At 43.2% G+C, this 19,841-nt stretch overlaps 1 protein-coding gene across 3 annotated transcripts in view; it reads right to left on the reverse strand.

Moving 5' to 3' along the window:
• The window catches only part of LOC117241051 (lachesin-like), a 283,131-nt gene that overhangs the window by 234,048 nt on the left and 29,242 nt on the right, over positions 1–19,841 (reverse strand). For 2 of the 3 annotated variants that reach the window (XM_033507047.1, XM_033507041.1), the window contains exons 1-2: positions 15,409–16,978; positions 8,088–8,197 (exon numbers count right to left, since the gene is read on the reverse strand). In XM_033507047.1, coding sequence (XP_033362938.1) covers positions 8,088–8,160 — 73 coding nt within the window. In that variant the 5' untranslated portion in view covers positions 8,161–8,197; positions 15,409–16,978. Of the gene's footprint in view, positions 1–8,087; positions 8,198–15,408; positions 16,979–18,651; positions 18,804–19,841 lie in introns of those variants that run through there. The other variant, XM_033507043.1, reaches the window with a different exon arrangement.

Raw genomic sequence — 19,841 nt, forward strand, 5'->3', positions numbered from 1 at the left:
CAAATGACAGTTTGGTGGTACTGTACGGTCTACAGTCTACATCGTAGTGGCCTACAGTGACAGCTTGTAACAGTAACATACTATCCATCAGAGTCGATGGAATTTGAAAATTTCACGCGCGTTAAAAGCGATACGTATCGATTTCGACGTCATCCTTTATCGGAAAATCGATCCTACGCGTCTTGCAACCGTTTATGGTATTAATCCGTTACACATGTAGTAGATCATTTATAAATCTCAATGACACTTGTATTCTAGTTCTTTGCTTCTTCTCACGCTTTGTTATTTTATTGTTATTATACCATTATTTACCATCATTACTTTATCATTACACCATTACGTGCGCCGTATCAGAACAGTACAATTATATTATTGTACCATTGTTTATGAAATAATTTCGTTTACTAATAAGAATACGTTCCCATTTTTTAGTTTCCATTTCTATCTTCCTTCAACGGGTTTATTTCAGGAAAAATATTCTTCCGATTTCGGTACGTTCTCGGAGTATTCTGTTTGAACGAAAAATCCATCGTTTGGCCGAGTATCGTAAAATAATACCACGATCTAAAGTAAAAAATCTCGGCGATATTCTAGGAATTCTTGGCGATATCTACCGACTGCAGAGTGTACTCGAGCGGCCGATACCCATTTACGACTTGAGTAACCAGCCATATTATGATGTTTGCTCGCTCTCGCGTTACGTATGTCACATGGCTGTCGCAGATCTCGTTTCCCAGGTGTGTACGCGCACGTGTATACGCACGTGAGACCGAGCACGATATAATAGCGGCAATAGACGTCGCTCCTACTAAATATCCACCACTTATGATATCGTGCACGACTTTAATCGATACTTTAGTCGACACTATGTTTGGTGGAAAGATAAAAGGGTATCGACAAGCTCAAACGACGAATTCCAACGCGCGGACTATCGCCCCGGAAAGGCAATTACGTTCACGACTTCTAGTAAACCGTTAAATGTATTTTGATCTCATAGCCGTTGGCTAATGGTTTTAACCCAGTTCCGAACGCTTTCCCTCGGCTAACTTTCTTTCGGAAGAATTAACTTTCCCAGGGATAGTGTAGAGTATTTTCACGGGGACGACCCAAAGAAAGGGAATTATTTTGTCGACCCGATCTCCGGCTTTACAGCTGTTATACATCTTTGTAATTTCGTCTGTCCGGGGAAATCAATGGAAAAACGAGCGCTCTAAAGACTGGAGATGTAGTTGCAAGCTTCATCGAAAGCCTGGCAAAGTTCTATTTAAGTTTATCCTACGGAAGTATGATTTCTTTCCAACTTTTACCGAACGTTGCTCCATTATCAAACTCGTGCCGAGGAAGAAACGTTACAGCACCATTTGTATTCCTTCGTTTGTTCACGATATAAACTACAGTTTCTCGTTAGTACAGTCGTAGTTTGTCGATTCGTCGCGCTAAAAAGATACTCGTTCGTTAACGAGCCACGGTGATATGCGATTGTCGAAAGAACACAAACGTCGTACGTGTTCTATGTTGAAGAAACTTCAGCCAGTCCGATGGTTCTTGTTTCAACCCCTGCCGCGTCGTGTCCGCTTTCGTCCTTTGTACGGCTTCGTTCGTGCAGCAATGGAAACGAAGAACGCGTCGTTCTTCGCTACGCGATGTGTACTCTGTATCAATTACGTATCAACGTGATTCGCCGAATAGTCAGAAATTTCACGAAGCGCAAGAGACGCAACGATGATTCGGTTTCGCTCGAAATTTTATCGCTTTTTTCTCCCATTTATCGTCCATACGATTCTGCCCTGTTAGCATTTTCCAATTTCATAAATGCTTCGAAATACCTGTTTCGTCGATTGTAGCCGATATTTTAAACACGAGCCGCATATTTTTACGACACCGTGTGTCCCGATATAATTAACGAAATGGGGATTTCTCTAAAGTAAAAATGAATACCTCTGTCCAACCAGTGGTAAACAAACCTTGCGATACAAACTCGTATACAGGATGCATCATTTGTACCGTGTAAATCAAGTGTGATCAAGTGTCGTACACGATAAAACGGACACGTAAAGCGGCTATTCTAACGAGTGGCTTCTTTCGTTCGAGTGTACTCGACAGTCAATGGCGTTCATTCGCGCCCATGGTTTTCAAAGCGATTTTTTGCATCGTCATTTATGCCTCCCGTCAAACTCTCGGTAGAAATCACTTTATATTTTCCGCGCCGATGGACTACGCTTCTCCACGCGGAGAATAATGCACGTTCCACGCCGAGTGTATCGAATTCAGGCCGGGTTTATTGAAGCGACGTCGCCGTAAAAACAGCCTCGTAGATCGAGCCGCTTTTTATGCATTCGCAAACTTTCGCCGACTACTTCGCGCTTCGACGGCCGTGATATTTTTCTATTGCGCTCGAGTTTCCCCCGGCTCCGATCGCAATAACGTGCAAGCACGAGGACGCGAGCAAACTACCCCTATTTTTAGGCATTAAACAACTCGCACGATCGCAGCCACGTATAGGAGTATCCCTACTTATATATTTCCAAGGTTCTTAGAGAAAAATCTAGGACACACTGTTCGTGATTCCGTTCAACAACTTGCCTATTCCCCGTATAAGACATACGTTTGTGTGTCTGTGTGTGTGTGTGTGTGCGTGTGCGTATACGGATAATATTCACCTGACTTTATGACAGCTACTCGAGGATCGGAACAGTCTCCAGGGAAAATTCAAAATGTGTCCATTATCCTGGAAATTGTTGAATCGACGTCATCGTCATCCTAGGCGTAGTTCGTCTAAATTGATGTATAGAGACACGCCTCGTCCTCGTGTGAATAACATCACAGGCCATAATAGGAAAATCCATAACGAGAAGGATAGACATCCTGAGAAGTGAGCATCGTTATGGAATAAAAATTGAAACTGTTATAAGCTCGGGGTTTAAACAACCCCAGTTTAAACAACTGTAGAGGGTTGAAGAAGCTCCCGTATTGCCCGTATTGCTCCCGTTATGCCTTGGTGGAAGGCATAAACTCTCTGCTTTTCCAACTGCTCGAAGTTCGAATGCCGTGAACTTGTCATTTTTCTTCCACTCCGAAAGAATTACTGTTTCCGAGGACTGATTGCTTTTTGGGAACCGACTCTCTTTTTCGGGGACTGACTTTTCGAAAGGAAGACATACAGCGACTGAATCAAAAAAAGAAACCGTCCTTACGACTATTTCGTCGACCGATTGTTCGAAGGATCACCTTTCGGCAATGGACTATTTTTGACAACTAATTTTTTAACGAAAGCGACACAAAGTGACCAGACTGAAGAAGATTATCCTTAAAACTAAGGGAACTACGGAAAATGTCAAGAAGAGACCAGATAGGAGAAAAGTGCGACTCAAATTGACACAGAAGAACGTACGTGTGTGAGTTAAGTAGCGGGTACGCCAGTCTAACGGCACTAATGTACATTTAATGTCTTAACTTTGAATGCGGTCGTGCTCTCCGCCGGAGATAACATCTTAAATATGTTTTTGCATTTACGTAGCGAACGGGTAACTCTCACCCCCCCGACCTACAGTGGAAAAAACGCGGCCAAGCCGAGCGCACGGAGACCGCGAGAAAGAAAGTTTTCAACGCGAGGCGATGGCAACCGACGCTTCGAGTCAACGGAGCGGCCCGCCAAGCAAGGTACTTTTTCCAAAAAGGATTTCCACGTTTCCCTCCGCTCCTCGCCGCTATTTCTCTTTCCGTAGCACAAAGGCTACATCAGGAATCTACGATCTCACTGTCGACCAGGGGAATACCAGAAGTTTTTCCATTCGCTGGAACGACGGAAGAAAAGACGTAAGCACGGCCTCCTCTTATTTTCCTCGCACATGAAATTTCCTCTTTGTCCACTCTGCTCCCACCCCCCACCCCCAATCACCTTTCTCTCAAATGAGAAGATCCTCGGTTAGATCAGATCGGATAGATGAAATTAAAAAGTGTTTTTATACGTCATAAGATTTGATAACACGTCGGAAATGTTTAGTTTCAAAGGATAGCGGGTAATTGATGACTCGTATAAGCCACAAAGTATTGGCGGATCGCATTCTACGTTTCGCAGGTGAATCGACATGAAACGCGTATTGGAAAGGCAAACAGCGTGTATCCTCGAATTCCGGAATGCTTTATTCTGCCACATTCGTTTCCGATTCGACGTTCACTGACGACGTAGCCACGCTTCGCTCTGTGGCTTTATATCCTCGTTCACACTTTCCTATTATATATGGCGAGATTTTCTGTTTGAAGTGTTGGTCCGGCGAAATAAGTTCCCCCCGCGATGTACACGTCCCTTCGAACCGCATGAAGTAAACTCCATAGCTAAAAGTTCCAATCTCATTCGAAATTCGAGAAAACATACGAGACTAGATAAATAAATATGTAAGACTATAGTATGACCCGAAGCATGAATGGCAAGCAAATCTTTTTCGATCCTGGAATTATATGGATATTTATTTATTCTATAATTTCCATTGCCAGAGACGTGAATCTTTTACGATCTCGTACCGAGGATTTTTTAGAATCGAGACTCTGATGCCACGAGTCTGACGCGAATCGCTTCGTACCCTGGCGAAACAAGCTACAATGCTGTGGAAAACAAAGTTGTTGCTTCATTAATTATGAAACTAAAAGCACGATACATTTACAAGTTAAAACGCGTGATTGAATTCACATTCTCAAAATCTTGCCTCGCGCACAGTTACGATTTTTAGTCGGCCAATTATTATCTGGATGATCGCGAGGTCAGTAATACATTGTTTCGATCAACCTGCTACCTCGATGCTAAAAATTCTGCGACTTTGTAATGTACTCGCAGGACCATTGGGCTGCCTTTCACGCCACTCGATCAACGAAACCGTACGATTATATCCCAGTGTCTACGGGAAGCAATTTGCCAGGTGTTCGCGACAGAATCGATGGAAACCGACAATAACCACGCGATCCGGTTCGTCGGGCCGCGCCACCGGCCAATGAACCGACGACGATGCGCGTCGCGAGGATTCGAATTTGTCCGGGTTAGGCTCCGTCGGCGAGTTCGTTCGTATGCATAGCCGGCTATGCTGATTGGTTGGCACGCAAGTCGCTGGCACTCTAACCGACAAAGTCCGTGCAGTTGATGCACATAATTGCACCGGTTGCCTGGTTACAAGGCTTCCAGCCCGTCGACGGATGTTGCATACGCGTTGTATTAATATGTATTTAAATTAGTGCCTCAAAGCGATCCCAAATTACAGCGCGTCACTCGGGTAGCTATCGATGCAGACGTTGCTTCTTCGAACCTCCTTGGGCCGTCGACGTGTTCCTTGATCGACGTACTTTCTTACGATAAAAGTACTTACACCAAGAAGAAATTGATGGAATATAGAAAAGATGGAATATAGAAAATAACTTGTAACGGTTCGACTGGAAATCAATTTCGATTGCTCTTCTTTTTCGAATTCCATGAAATAGCTAACGACGTTGATCGTAATAACAAGAAACGATGAAAATGGAAACACGTCTAGCCGCCTTGTTTCACGAGACGGTCCAAAGCAAATGACGTAGCGAGTTGCACGGAGAAAATGACGATACAAAAGGCGGTAGTTGATCGTTACGCTGTAGTAAATTTCTTTTATCAGAGGAAGACTTGCAGAAAGGGATGCAACTACCATTTACCGTCAGCGAATGTCATGCTGCTTTTTAACGAGCCCGAACGTGGTATAAATTGAAACGAATAACGTTTTAAATGATGTTTCGGAAATATATACGAGATTACAAATATGATTACAGGAAAGATACTAGGAATAACAGTCGTAGATTCTGAAATATTTTTCAACGGATTCTTACGATGTATAAAAAGCATTGTACTTTTCGCATGAATGTTGGTGCAAATAGGCACGAATAAATTTTTAACCTGGAACAGATCAGACAAACTTCAAACATTTTCCACGTTATCCAAAGCAAACTCAGCTACCGAGTCAAATTGTCGATAGACAAAGCCCCGCACCGATTCGATCGAAAAATAGCATTTTTTGCCCTCCTCTTTTAGCCGAATGGCAAACCCTAGCAGTAAAAAAATTAAAAACACCGCAGTGAATCACGAGAAATGGTGCTGTATGTAATTTTAAAGGATTTCCGATAAAACCTGAAAGTTTCAATATAAACATACCGAAAAATACTGACGTGAAAATATAAATTTCCGAGAAGGAGGAAAGCTTGGAAACGTTCGGATTAAACTTAATACTACGAACCTATCGTAACTTTACAAACAAACAGAGGCGAGAAATATCGTAGAATTCGTGACAAGATAGCCACTAGACGTGTCACGTCGTTTAAAACTTCGAAAGTAGCTATCGAGGCAACCCAACAATTTACCTCACGATGCTTTAATATATCTTGTTCAACGGGATGATGCCGAAGAGAAGCGAACCACCTTCTTATTTAGCGATAATTACGAGTTCCTAAGCCTTGGTTGGCTGTCTTCGTGATCTTAAGACCCCTTACCTCCCTTCCATCCGCTTTTGCCCCATTGAACGAAGAGCCTCGATGGCAGGGAGAGAGATTGCACGTTGAATGGAAAATTGATTAACCTTACCAACACTAATGGACAATACGTTTTATCAGCATTTACCGATAACTTCTACTTCTTCGCCGAGTTACTTACACAGCAATTTCTATCGCGCGCGTATCCGCGGTTACAATTTGGTAACGCGTAACTTTCATACTCGAAACTAAATTTATACCATTAATAGAAATTATTCAACATAATCGGTCATTCTTTTCGTCGACGAGAGCTCTGTTAACTGGAGCAACTAAATGATTCACAAAGAGCATCGATTCCCTAGTCGACGAATGTCCGCCAAACAGACAAACCTCCATCGTGTCGTTTCAGTGATTCTTTTTACGAGAAACGTGCATTATATATAATTTTTCTCCAACTATTTTTCGCATAAGCCGCATAAAACGTGCTTTAACGAATACCGTCACCGAGTAGTGGCGAAATGTAATGAAAGTGTCGTTTTTCAAGGGGTAGCTAACACGTGTACGCTGCTACTGTTGGATACATTGCGTCGATTTAAGTACCTAATTGTGAGCAGCGTTGTAACGCCACCGCTATGCTTTTACGCGTTTCAATAAAAGACGAAAAATCAAAAGAAAAAAAACAGCAATGGACGGTGAATTAAGAAAAAAAATAGAATCCATCGCTCGGAACAAAGAAATTCCTGATGAAAAAATGTGTAATTTTTTATGCGTACTAACCCACCAAACTTTGGTATTTTTCTAACGATGGATTTGTTAGATATTTTCACATTTAATAAATTGGCTAAATATAGTTAAATTAAAATGAACGATAAGAGAAATTCGTTGTTTCACGACGAATATCGAAGGATAAGGTCTGCGTGCAGCAATTAGGAGCGTACATACATTTGCCGTATTATATAACGCGGCACGTGTGCTAGAAACGGCGCCTAAGAACCAAAAATGAATGTTCTCGATGAAACTACCATCGTTATCGAGGCAGTCGCGAAAACTTGGCCAACACAAACTTTTGTAAACTACAAATTGGAATTTATCGAATTATCTTCCGCCGATGCAACTGAGATCTGCTAGACGTTTTTATCAGTGCAAAAGTAACGGATCGTACGAATTGTCGAATTTTTCCCGCATTTCCAAGACGTCCGTTTAAATGACTCGCGAGCACCGTTCAGCTGTCGCAGCTAAATTCCAAGGAAGCCTGCGGTGCGAATCTAATCGAAATATAATACTAATTTACTTGATATAAACCGACATTATTTTAGCCGGCGTAATTATTTACACGAGCATTCGTAGTTGCTACACGTTTCCTTTATAATTACACGAATTCCATTAGCGCCGGCTGCTATAGATCTAACGCGCGTTACGCGAATCACTTTTCTTCGCCGCGATCCTTGAAATTACAATAGATTTCTGCGCGACCGGCCGAATTAAAACGTGAATTACGCTCGCCATTTTTTCAAACCAATTGTTTCGTAAATTTCGTGCGAACGAGCAACTAAAGCTCGTACGAGAAATACCAGTAGCGTTGACTTTATACGAAAGAACGTTTTGGTTACCTTGGCACATGATGGTGATGATGTGAAGTATACTGATGGTCAGATACGGTCTTCTTCTCTGATTGTCCGCCATTTTATCGCCGTTGCACGTCTTGCACCTCGAAGCTTATCTGCGAACAAAGATTACGCGAATATATGTACTCAACGTCGCGATATATCACGGACTCCGGAGCATTTACTATTCTAAGAATTCTAAGGCTATGGAGGATGAAGGAAAGCTGAACAAACGATCGATCGATACGCGCCGTTATGAAAAGGATCGGAGGTAATTAATAAATAAGCCCAGGTCTATCATCGAGGGTGCGATATCAAGGTACGCAGCAAGCATGACAGGAATATGTAAATACGCATCCATCTAGTCTAGGATGCACATCCAAATGCATATGCACCGTATCGTTGATTCGTCGATACGTCGGAAATCCACGAGGCCGTGAAATCATTAACGCATGGCTAAGTCAGTGTAATAGAGGGATGCTGTAATTAACGAACACCTAATGTTAATCAGGTTTATTGGGCTGTAATATATGTACACCCACTCGACAAGATAGAGACTGTATTCGCGTGCAGCGAACGTCTACGGGATACGGTACAGAAATCAGTCTCTGATATGGCTCGATGAACGAGATGAAAAGGGGGGGGAAAAAGGAAGAGTTACAAGAGAGCAGATCCGTAGACTTTTCTCCAGGGGAGAGGAAAGAATTGAAAGAAACGCGATTCCGAGTGTGATTCGAACTGCAGCATCGTGGAAAGAACGAACGTAGAGAACGATGGCGAGATTTTTTATAGTTTTATTTAATAACGAATCACGAAACGGTTAATGGGTTAAACAAGTTGTGTTGGTACGAGCACGCGGTTAATCTACAAATAAATTTAGATTTAAATTCGATTAATTAACAAAAATATGATATCAACGAGTTTCTTAATTCAATTCCGCTATGCAGTTTTTTGCTGACGCGAATACACGACTTACGCTGATACGAAACGCTCTCTCGTGACCCGAGAGACCGATATTTCCAGCTAATGATTAAAGTAACACGAACATCGGCTGAATTTATTTTATCGTTCGTTCTAAGGTCTCGCGTATTTATATATTTTATTTATATATTGCGTTAATTATTTGCTTGTTATATGCGATTTCTCATTGTGCTATCCCGATCCGAAAGACAATTGGATACGTGCACGAAGAAAAGAGACAGAGAGAGAAACAGAGAGAGAAAGAGAGAGAGAGAGAGAGGGAAGGAGGCAGAGACAGAAGGAAAAGGAGAAATAAAGTATTAAAATGACACGTATTGCGTTTAAAATTCTGGCGATTTTACCGGTAGACAGCAGCTTTAATCGCGCTGCAGGGAAAGTTGGAAAAGTGCAGCTTCAGCGTATTCGCGACAAAAACGTTTTACTCGTCCGTAATCTGTAGGCGTGAAATCGATTCACGGATCTCGTAGTTCGCCGGCGAAAAATATTTTACCAAGAAGCATATCGCGATAATAAAAGAACTCTCATCTCTGAAGAACGGTTCTCTTTTTTTCTTTGGTCGTATCTTTCTCTCTTGTTTCGGCGTATCGTTCTTCGTATCAACGTTTATATATAATTCTCGATTAATGTTTTCCACGGCGTATAATCATGATACGATTCTATTTGCGCGAAACGACATCACGGACGAATAATCTCGATCGTTTAACGTTTCCAGAAGTCTCGCTGCGATCCGCGCGCGAAGATTAAACTTGATTTACAAATTTCGTATTTCACGAAGTAACATTGTCACGGTGATTTTTTCTAGTCGGTGCGCTGAAAGCATGCAGGCGCGGGCCACTCGAACGTTAAGAGCCGTAACCGTGTAACTTGATTCGTTGCGTTATTACAAGTTTTACGAGTTAATTAACGGAGATTTTTAGAGTAATATCACACAGGCACTTTAGTAAAGCGGCTCTTGTTACTACATCACGCTTTTACACATCCACGGCGTTGAAATTACCGGGGGGTAACTCCCAGCTATCGCGCTCGACCCATAATTAGTAAACTCGGTTAACGACATGACGCCCGTTCACTGACGCTATCGTGGCCCGTTGCATTTTTCCTTTCTTTCCTTTTCCTCCTGTTTCGCAAACTCCTTTCCAACCAGCGACAGTCCCTCGTAAGTGTGAAACAGGAAGTTACTCGTAGCCGCCGGCATTATCCGTTAGCCTTTCGTTCGTTACGAATTCCCGGTTAATAAACGTCCGTGAAACTTTCTTGTCGCAAGCTAACGAGTTTAAACAGTCTCCTACAAACCCGATGCTCGTCGTCTCGATCTATCAGGATATCGTAACACCTGCCGATCGAGAATTTATAACGCGAAATCCGCCGTACTAATTCATCGCCTAAAGCCTTCGATACGTAATCGAAACGGACGAAATTCGTCAACATCGTCAAATTTCGCGTCTAAAATATTCCACCGCGTCTTGTTCGCGTTACCGATTATCAATTTTAGCTGTTACAAACAACCCTGCGCACCAAGATAAGTATCAGGAATATTCATACTCGTAGAATACTCTCGAAAACTAAATCGCGTAAAGAACACATATACTACGCATGTACCGGACAGATCGGAGCCCGGAGCAATCAGAAAATTGTCCAATCCTATTTTTCCCACACCCTAACTAGTGTTATATCGTTTTTACGAGAATGTTTACCGATAATACGCCAAAACAGCCGTACTTTTTAACGGCACCGATTGTTTAATCCAATTGGACAAACGGCCGTTAGGTCGAACTCGCAGCGAGCGCCGATACGTCGGCTCGCATCGGTCTGCAACGAGCTTCTGCCGCTGCTGCTGCCCGTCCAGATTTACGAGGCGATTTACAAATTGGCGGTTATTGTGCCCCGCGCGGAAATCAAACTGTCCTGTAAATCAAAACGTCTGCCAACGTTCATTAAACGTCAGGCAAATCCCGGAAATCGGTCGTCGCAACTCGACCCACCGTGGCCTGTCCACCGCCTCCACCTACGTCATTGCACCCTCTCTTTCTCGACCCAGTGCGTTTCCGTTTCCGCCGGTAGTCTCCGCGCGCCGATACACGCACCACGCCAGACCATAACCAGGCCAGAGCCAGACATTAGCGTGCGTCCTGAATTCACCGTGCATTCGTTCGCAAAAAGTCGTAAACCATTTTTCCTCTCTCCCTTCCCTCTCTGCCTCTCCTCTCTTCCGTCCTGTGTACACGGCGGACAACGAAATAACTGAACATACGCGCGGAGACCGAAAGGGCGTCGTCGAAAATAATCGTTTAATCTGCCCGCCTGCGACGAAATCCCGATTTAGTCTGTTTCCGACGTCGTCGGTTTATTTTTACAGCGGACGCTGGCCCGTTAAAGAGATTGCTTCTCGTTGGTCGCTTGTCCATGAATTTGAATTAACAGGGAAACTGGGTGAAACAGATTTCGTAAATCTCGCGGTTACCTTCAACGGAAATGACTGAAAATTGATCCTGACTGTGAGTCAGAATCGAGATGCTTATGGGAGTCGCGTCGAGATTGACGATACGGAGGTTAATTTATTCGAAAGCGTAAGATGTAGGGTATAATAGGATAGAATGCTGGTTCAAGCCGGATCTCGTAGTTTAATGGTAGGTTCGTGCGGTGTTCGTAACAAACCTAACTGAAAAATGTTCACGTAATTGCTATCGTACGATGGAAATCACGTTCGTGTCAACCAAGAATGCTCGACGCCATTGCAATGTGATCTGTTCTTCTTTTTTTCTCTTTTATTGGTTACATTACTTTCATCATTCGCTACCGTAGCGAAACACAAATGCCAGGGTAGCTTCGCAACAATCCGTCGTCGTATAATACGCACCGATCCCCGATAACATCGAGTTTCGTTTATCTGTTGTCTTTTTCCCCCAGGTGTCGGTTAAAATCGTCGATTTTTGTGGACAGAGAAAAGAACGAAGAAGTAAAAAATGAACTCGGTTGAACGATTTTACCATCGACTTGGAAATGATTTATAAAACGCAATTGAAACACAACCGTCACGCGAACTCGTGACAAGCTTTCTTCGGTAAACATTGAAATTGGAACGGTTGTAAAAAGTAACGTTGATAGAAATTATACGAACTCGGGAAATCCCATCACCAAGAAAAATTACAGAGATTCGTTTCGAGTACTTTTTGAAATGTTTCTTCCTCACAATTCAGTCAACTGTCTTCGCAAGTGCCATCTTTCACGGTACGGTCTTCGTTAAAAACGTTATTTTTTATCGAATTTTTTATCGAGTATTTTATATCGAATCGCGTTCTCGATCTCGCTGTCGTTACAGCGACTATTTCATCGAGGACATATTTTTTATCCGATGCATATACATGGCGATCGCGACGAACCCAACACCGAGGGAAAAGTCGACAGAAACAGAAAACTATAGGGAGAAGAACAGATAGAAATGACGATTATTCGAATCGCCTGACATTTCGTCGGCCAACTTTGTGCTCCTCTGTCCAGCAATTTTCCTATTTGGGTCAGGCAAGATGACACGGCCCGCGACTCTACCCTTCCGTATCTCTCTGCTATTCCGGTACAATCGTCAACGAGAGAGCAGAGAGCAAAGAACGATATCGAGCGAATTGGAAGTACCAAACGCGAGCAAGAGTCTGCTCTTTCTTTTGAACGTCGGTTAGAGATTGCTCGAAATACAGACGCGGGCAAGCAATGGGGAAAGAGGGATGAAATCCGTGGACGAAATTCGAGCTGCAACGATTTCCACGTTGAACGTATTAGTCTCGTTAATTCGCATGAAAAAGCTCTCCTAACGAGAGGATTTAAAACAGCCGAGATTTTTTTCTCCTCTTTACCTTTTCAGTTCTATCATCCTATCTACGTTAAGTCATCGCTATTTACATAAATTGCTTGGAACGTGATCGAATTTTCATAAATTGCGAAACAACGTAAATAATACCACGTGAAGTGAAAATCGCAGGAGAAAAGAACGACACGTACGTTTTTGGTGGTTTTCCGTCTTTATCGTCGTCCTATGATAAAGCGAGGCAATGTTAACACGACATAGGTAAAAATGAAATAACCTGTCAGGTTCAAAGATAGAAGCCATGTAATTATTAAGGCAAGTAAATAATATTTTAATAGTATATATTGTAATAGCTTCGCGATAAAAGAAAATAAGAAACGTGACTTGTCACGTTCTTTCCCTACGTAATCTTCGAATACGAAATTCCTAAAAATTTCAAATACAACGGACACAATGATCGGAGTAAATATAATACAACGAACGTAACGAATGACGATAAATTTCTCATTACAGAGGAGGGAAATAATTAATCGGCGACAGTTGCGTTCTCTATGCAACAGCAGGGCCGTGAATTTGCCGCAAAACTCGCGGCAAATCGCGGGGCAAGCACGACGGTGGCGCGATTGCGACAAAACGCTCGTAATTACATTCCGGAAGTGAGCAGGTCGAAAAGCGACGTGGCGTGCGTTCACGGTATCGTTTTGTGTCTTGGATAATTGCCGACACGCGATCCTGCCACGTATACCAGTCGGGCGAACACAGAACATCGTAGTCTGCACCTGCTAATGCGCCGTTTCACGTGCGTGCGCGACGTTCTACGCTGCATTCCGTAAAAATAAAATCGCCATTAGACCACGGCTACCTCTGCCCGTTCGCAGTTAACATGTTTCTTTTTTCCCTCGCTGGCTCTCCCTCACGAGCCCTCGATAAATCATGGTGAATAGAAAAGGAAGAACCGGGCTGAAGCCAATTCTTCTCGAAGTGGTATGTATCTTTCGATCGTAGAGAGCACGCGTTTAAAATGAGAGTTTACGAAGAGTACACGATGATAGAAGTTATCGAAGAAGGAGTTAACGCGATCGACAACTACGATAGTAGTCGAGACAATCGCGAAGCAGCGTATTTATCTAATATTAAAAGTTCTTAACTACCGACACTATGGAAGCAACAAAAACTGCCATGCCGAGCAATGCCGAAGAAGGTGGGGAAGAAGAAGTGGAAGGGGGGATAAGAAAAGCGCGAGAAAGAGAAAAAAAAAAAAGAAGATGACGAGACTCTTTGGCGAGTGCTTCTTTGGAATTCAACGAGCAACCGAAGAATGGGCTTATTCAGATCAACGTTTCTTAACGAGGAAAGTTATGCTTACCGGCAGTCTTCGCGTACTCTTCAACAATTTCATAGAGTAAATCAAAGAAAACTCCTTACGTAAATTCATTTTTTCTTTTTCTTTTTTTCTTTCTTTTTTTTTAAATCATAGTAGATACGTTTATTCGTATCTGACTGGAGCGTTTCTCTTTCCTCGGTTTCGCCTGCAATCGCGTATGACCTCGAGAAAGAAGGAATAAATATCTAAGCCAAGTTTTGTCATTGTCTTCGCACCCCATGCCTATTTCCATTGATCCTCTCTATCTGAAATTCGTATAAGAATCCATACGAAATCTCTCTATTTCCCTGGTAGGCGTGAAACGTTTTGCCGATGATTGCACGGCGACGCTATCTCATTCACGAGCACGAGGGGGTATTTCCCCGCTGGGAATATAATCATTCTTTGTAACGCAAAAATGTGCATCGGCAAGCTCGAGCGTTCTTTAACGGTTAAGCTTGCACACTGTCGCGGAACGAGGGGAATACCGCGGCAACATTTTTCCGATCGGCAACGTATATCTTTGTAACTGTAAGAGCACTTCGGCTCGAGCACACTCGAGAAACCGTTTGAAGTCATCGAAAGAGAGAGAGCCAGATGGATAGAGGGGATGTAGCGAGACGAGTCGCTGATGTTTGCGTCGGACGGACTCAAAGAGAACACTCGCCGTCAAGAAGAGAGGGAAAAAAAAGAAGAGAGTTTGGTAGGTATCCGACGAAACACGAACAAATGCCGCGAATCCATTAGACGTCTCGATTAAAACTGCACGGATCGGATTCGGCTACCGTTTCTTCCGCTTCTTCCACTTCTCCTACTTCGCAGGGACGTGATCGTACTTCGAAACACCGGGTTTATCGTGAATTTTTTCGACGAAAATAGATTCGAGTAGACTCGACTGAGTTACATTCCGCAAGCTAGAGCGGATCTCTTTTTGATCGGTTCGTGAACGATAACGCGCAACTCAAATACAGGCTTTCATAAATCAAGGAAATTTAGAGGCAGGCCCCGATGTAATACCGAGGCCAATTGGAAATTTTGATTTATAGTGCTTATCAAGAAAGCCCCTGTAATAAGTCTCTTAAAAAGCGCACCTACAAATCGTCCATAACTCTTTTCCCGCGACAAAGCTCCAAATCCCCGATACGTTAACCCGGGTGTAGCTTCGAACGGGAGATAATACGTACTTTTTCACGGCAGTCCCTGGATTTCCGGGGACATATCGTCGAGGATCCTCGAGCCACCTTTGATTCCACGGTAAGTCTTCGAGATTCGATATTACCTGTACCACGACTGCTGTCTATGAAACATTTATCTCACAGCACTGAATCGGTCGCGTTCCTCGTAAAAAATCGACGAGAGATAAAACCGTGCGATGTTAAAAATTCACTGCGAATCACGGGTCACCAAGGATTATCGATCGATACGCCGCGGTTTAGCCGGCCTAGCCTTCGGATTAACAGTCGCTACGGATCTTCTTCTTGCTGAACTTCTATGTTCGATGGAACAATCGTTGCACTGATCCCTTTGTACATGTCCCTTTTATTTTCTCAATTTCGAGCTGTTAGCTCGCGCGATGCGTTTATATTTCGTATCGTTGCGATGAAATTGATCGACGAACGCAGCTCGGCTGGCTTCTATGCTTTGTCCCTCGCGATATTTTGTCCGATGCAGGAGACCAACGTGAAAAATTGTTGCACGCTGTTTCGTTTTTAATTAATAATGTTACCGTTGTCTTTTTTTTTTCGCTCTCCTCCGTCGTTGGTTCGTTGCGTACTGGCTATGTTTGATTAATCGATAACGATAACGGTCCTGCGGCACAGCGAGTGATCAGCGTAAACCGCGTGCAACGGACTTCGATAAATGTAGCTGGTTATTTATTGGTAAAATCATGCGTGTGGTACACGTAACACCGCGATAGTAGGAGGAATGCGATCATTCGCACCACGCCAAGCCTCTGATCACCGGTGCACGATCGATCCGGAAATATTATAGTTCCGTTACGGCTGGTCGGTGAGCAAACGATCGTTGATGATCCTCATAAATCTTGAGAACGATTTACAGACCACCGGATTTCCTGTATAAATCCACGTACCAGAACAACGGAGACTATTTTTATTCAAACTTATTCTTATATTTGCCTGGCCATCCAACACCAGGCAAACGTATATCGCGATTTTTATTACAGCCAGAGATGTATTAAAAAGTACTCTAGCGAACGACGAAATCGTTCCCGATTGATGTTACAACGACTCTATTATCAAGCTGATTCTTCGAAAAAGGAACAAAATACTAAATGAGAAATTTCTGGCGGTGACAATAGTTTACACCGAGGGCGTTCTCAGATGATCGTCTACTACACGTTCCCGTTCCAATTACAAGAACGCCACTTCGGCACGTTCGCTCACCCTTTGCCTGTCGATGACTCCCTTCACACCGTCCGTGAATACGGTATTTTACTTCCGATAACGAACTCCGTGATCCTGTCGATACTTACTATTTTAAACAAAACCATGTAACGATCTCTTCCTCGCGTAACAGCAACGTTCTAACACAACAGTAAACTCAACGACGAATCACAGGCTCGTCTCATCCAGAACGAGAATAATCCCTCCGAACCAGTCGATAAAGGGGATAAAAAAGGCATAAGAAACAGGCATGAAAACAAAACGATCGTGTACGTGTGTATGGTCGTGCACGATCAGAGGCAGCGTGCGAACGAGACAAATCTTGCGTGACGTTCCGTCAACGTCGAGGATCGTACGTCAAGGATCAACGTCGCGCACCGGCTCGAACTCGACTAACGACGACTCGGATCCCTTGGTTCGAATTTATTCCGAGGGCGCACCGATGGTCCCCCGTCGGGTCGGAACCGCGCGAAGAACCGCGAGCGACCAACGAAACTCGAGAGTCGAAGAGCTCGCGTGTAATAACCGGCCAGCACCCCGTTCGTTCGTAACTTCCTTCGTCCTTAACGACGTGGACGACGGTTAACACGACGACACGCCGCGGTTGACTAGCTCGTGGTACAACATCCCGAAGCCCCTTTAGCCACGACGAGGCTACTGCTGCTGAATGCTGGCTGGTGCTGATGGTGGTGCCGGTGCTACTGCTCTACCCGCCTCGTATATACTACACGGCGAACACGGACACGCGCGCCGGCATTGCGCGAGCGCAATACCTCGCGCGATTCCGGCAGTAGGGGTTGTTTGATGCCTGCCTCCTTCGGAAACGTTCCTTTTTCCCTCGCACCGCCACCTTCGCCGAATTTTTCAGATTTCCGAATTTCTCACTGAATGAAACGAACGACATTTTCCAATGTTTCGGAACGATTCTGTTTTTGCTCTTTGAGACGGAGCAAGCGGATGAATTACGAATCAGTTTCGCGATTATGAATACGAAATGAGTAATTTTTTCGTGCTGGAATTTTAATGTAGATCTATAAGGTCTTTGGTTAGTATTTATTTTTCTATATAAATCAGAGTCATTATTCTGTAGATTCGTAAACAAAATTTTGTTGCGTTCGAATCGTTTAAAATACACTTCTTTAAAACACGATCCACAAAGTGCACAAGCTGTTATGTGACTTTATTTGCCTGGGTCAACCGCAAGCCTATCACTCGCCCGTAACCTTTCCCATTTATTACAAACTCGCTCGCTTTTCGTTCCATTTAGTCTGCAAAACTGTAAGATCCTACAATTCCAAATGGAACGCGAGAGAAAATACAAAACGACGCAATACGATTGTCAAGAGTTGCGAGTACATCGTGAGTTATTGTAATTATAACAATATATTTATTGAAATATATGTATTTCACCTCGTTATTTCTGCACCTCGGCCGACCAAAGTTTGTCTCGTTAGATTGACACAGGCAACCGTTCAAAAATGATTGTGTGTCATTTGCGTGAGAGAATTACAAACTCGCTAACTAGAATTGCGATTGACGAATGGTACACGATTATTGATTGCTATTAATGTTTAGCAGCATGGCTATTGACAGATGAATGGTAAATAAAGTAACTTTCGTAACTGTTGATTTTCATATGGATCATTTGTTTCGACTATACAAAAGCGAGGAAGAGAGAGAGAAAACCAATATTTATATTAAATAAATTATTCATACCGACAGCTCGATTGGCTCGGTAAGCATTCCAAACCTGACCAACGAACTTTCAAAACTTCCCACCACCGATAAAATCAGCCGGAGGCAGAAGTTTTAACAGAATTATAGGAAATGTTTTAAAGAATGACCAAGGTAGGATTCAATGATCCTGACGTGTTCGGAAAGCAACATCCTCGAAGCATAATCTACGATGATAGCGGCATAACAATGTCGGGCACACGCTCAACCGGTTTGCGCCCCCGCATCGGCTATACGCTCCACGCCGATCGAGCACAACCAACTCGTAAGGAATTCCTTGATACCTACCCCACGGAAGAAATCGCTTCGCCAGCAGTCCTACGCGAACCAACAAAATTTCAAGGCGTCTTCCACACGCGTATATTTCACGATAAACACGAGCATCCTTCCGCGACGTGGCACTGAACAAGGGATGAACAAGCTGCATTGATATTTCTGTCCTGTAAGAGATTATCAGAATTATTCTACGAAGTTCTATTGACTTTTATAATTAAACAAGATTATTACATGACAAGTAGGTATGATAAATTCAAGTATTTTAATATAAAGTGGATAAAAGCTTCGACTCGTTATTTTAGCGATCGATGAATTTGAAAATTTATAGAATCTGTGGGGAAAATCTAGCCATGTAAATATTTGAACACTAAATAACCAAATTTTACGAAAAGATAATTTTGGTAATACGCACGTCGTTCATTGACAAGATATTAGGCTCTAGGATTGTTCTCGTATAAGAAACAAACAATGTGACGTATCACCATTTTCCCTACGACCTCAAATTTAAAAAAGCTGTATATTTAAAAAATTCACAGGCCAAACTCACCTTCTCTCTGTTAATTTCACAACGATCGATCGATCGATGATAAGTACTTTTTCACTTTATTTTCTCACCTCGTTGGAGCGGAGAGTTGCGATACCGGTAGAAAAAATATTGCTTCTAGATACCGGATTCTCCTTGTTTATTTTCGCATCGGATAGTATGGTATCTGGTACGGTATAGGGGATTTTCTCTATGCGAAGTTTCATAGTGATCGATGCCCTTTGTCAGCTTTGAAAATTCTCCAGGTCTTGCGTTAAAAATCCCAAAGTTCGAGCGATAAGAAATATATATCGGTACCGGCCTTTCGCTCATGACAGTCTATTTACCGAGAATTCTCCGGTTCTCGTTGTTCACGCAACTTCCGCGTAAGGAAGGAACGGAACAACAGACGGGAATGTCGTGACCGTGAAAGCGAGTGTTATTTCACGAACGTCGCGGTCGCGATATCGTTGAAAATTCGCCTCGTCGCCATCTTCAACGCAACACGAATAACGGGCAATCCCAGCGTGTAGAAGCATGGATACGTATCCTTTATTTTCCTCGGACAATAACGTTCTCCGGCGCGAGGTGAGCCGCGTTACTTTCCTTTGAATTTCGTCGTTTCATTGCGAGACTCGTCATCCGAACACTGGGTCCCACGGGGTCATAAACACGCATA

This window comes from Bombus vosnesenskii, unplaced genomic scaffold (assembly GCF_011952255.1).
Source record: "Bombus vosnesenskii isolate JDL3184/JDL3185 unplaced genomic scaffold, Bvos_JDL3184-5_v1.1 scf7180000013264, whole genome shotgun sequence".
In the NCBI taxonomy this organism is placed as follows: domain Eukaryota; kingdom Metazoa; phylum Arthropoda; class Insecta; order Hymenoptera; family Apidae; genus Bombus; species Bombus vosnesenskii.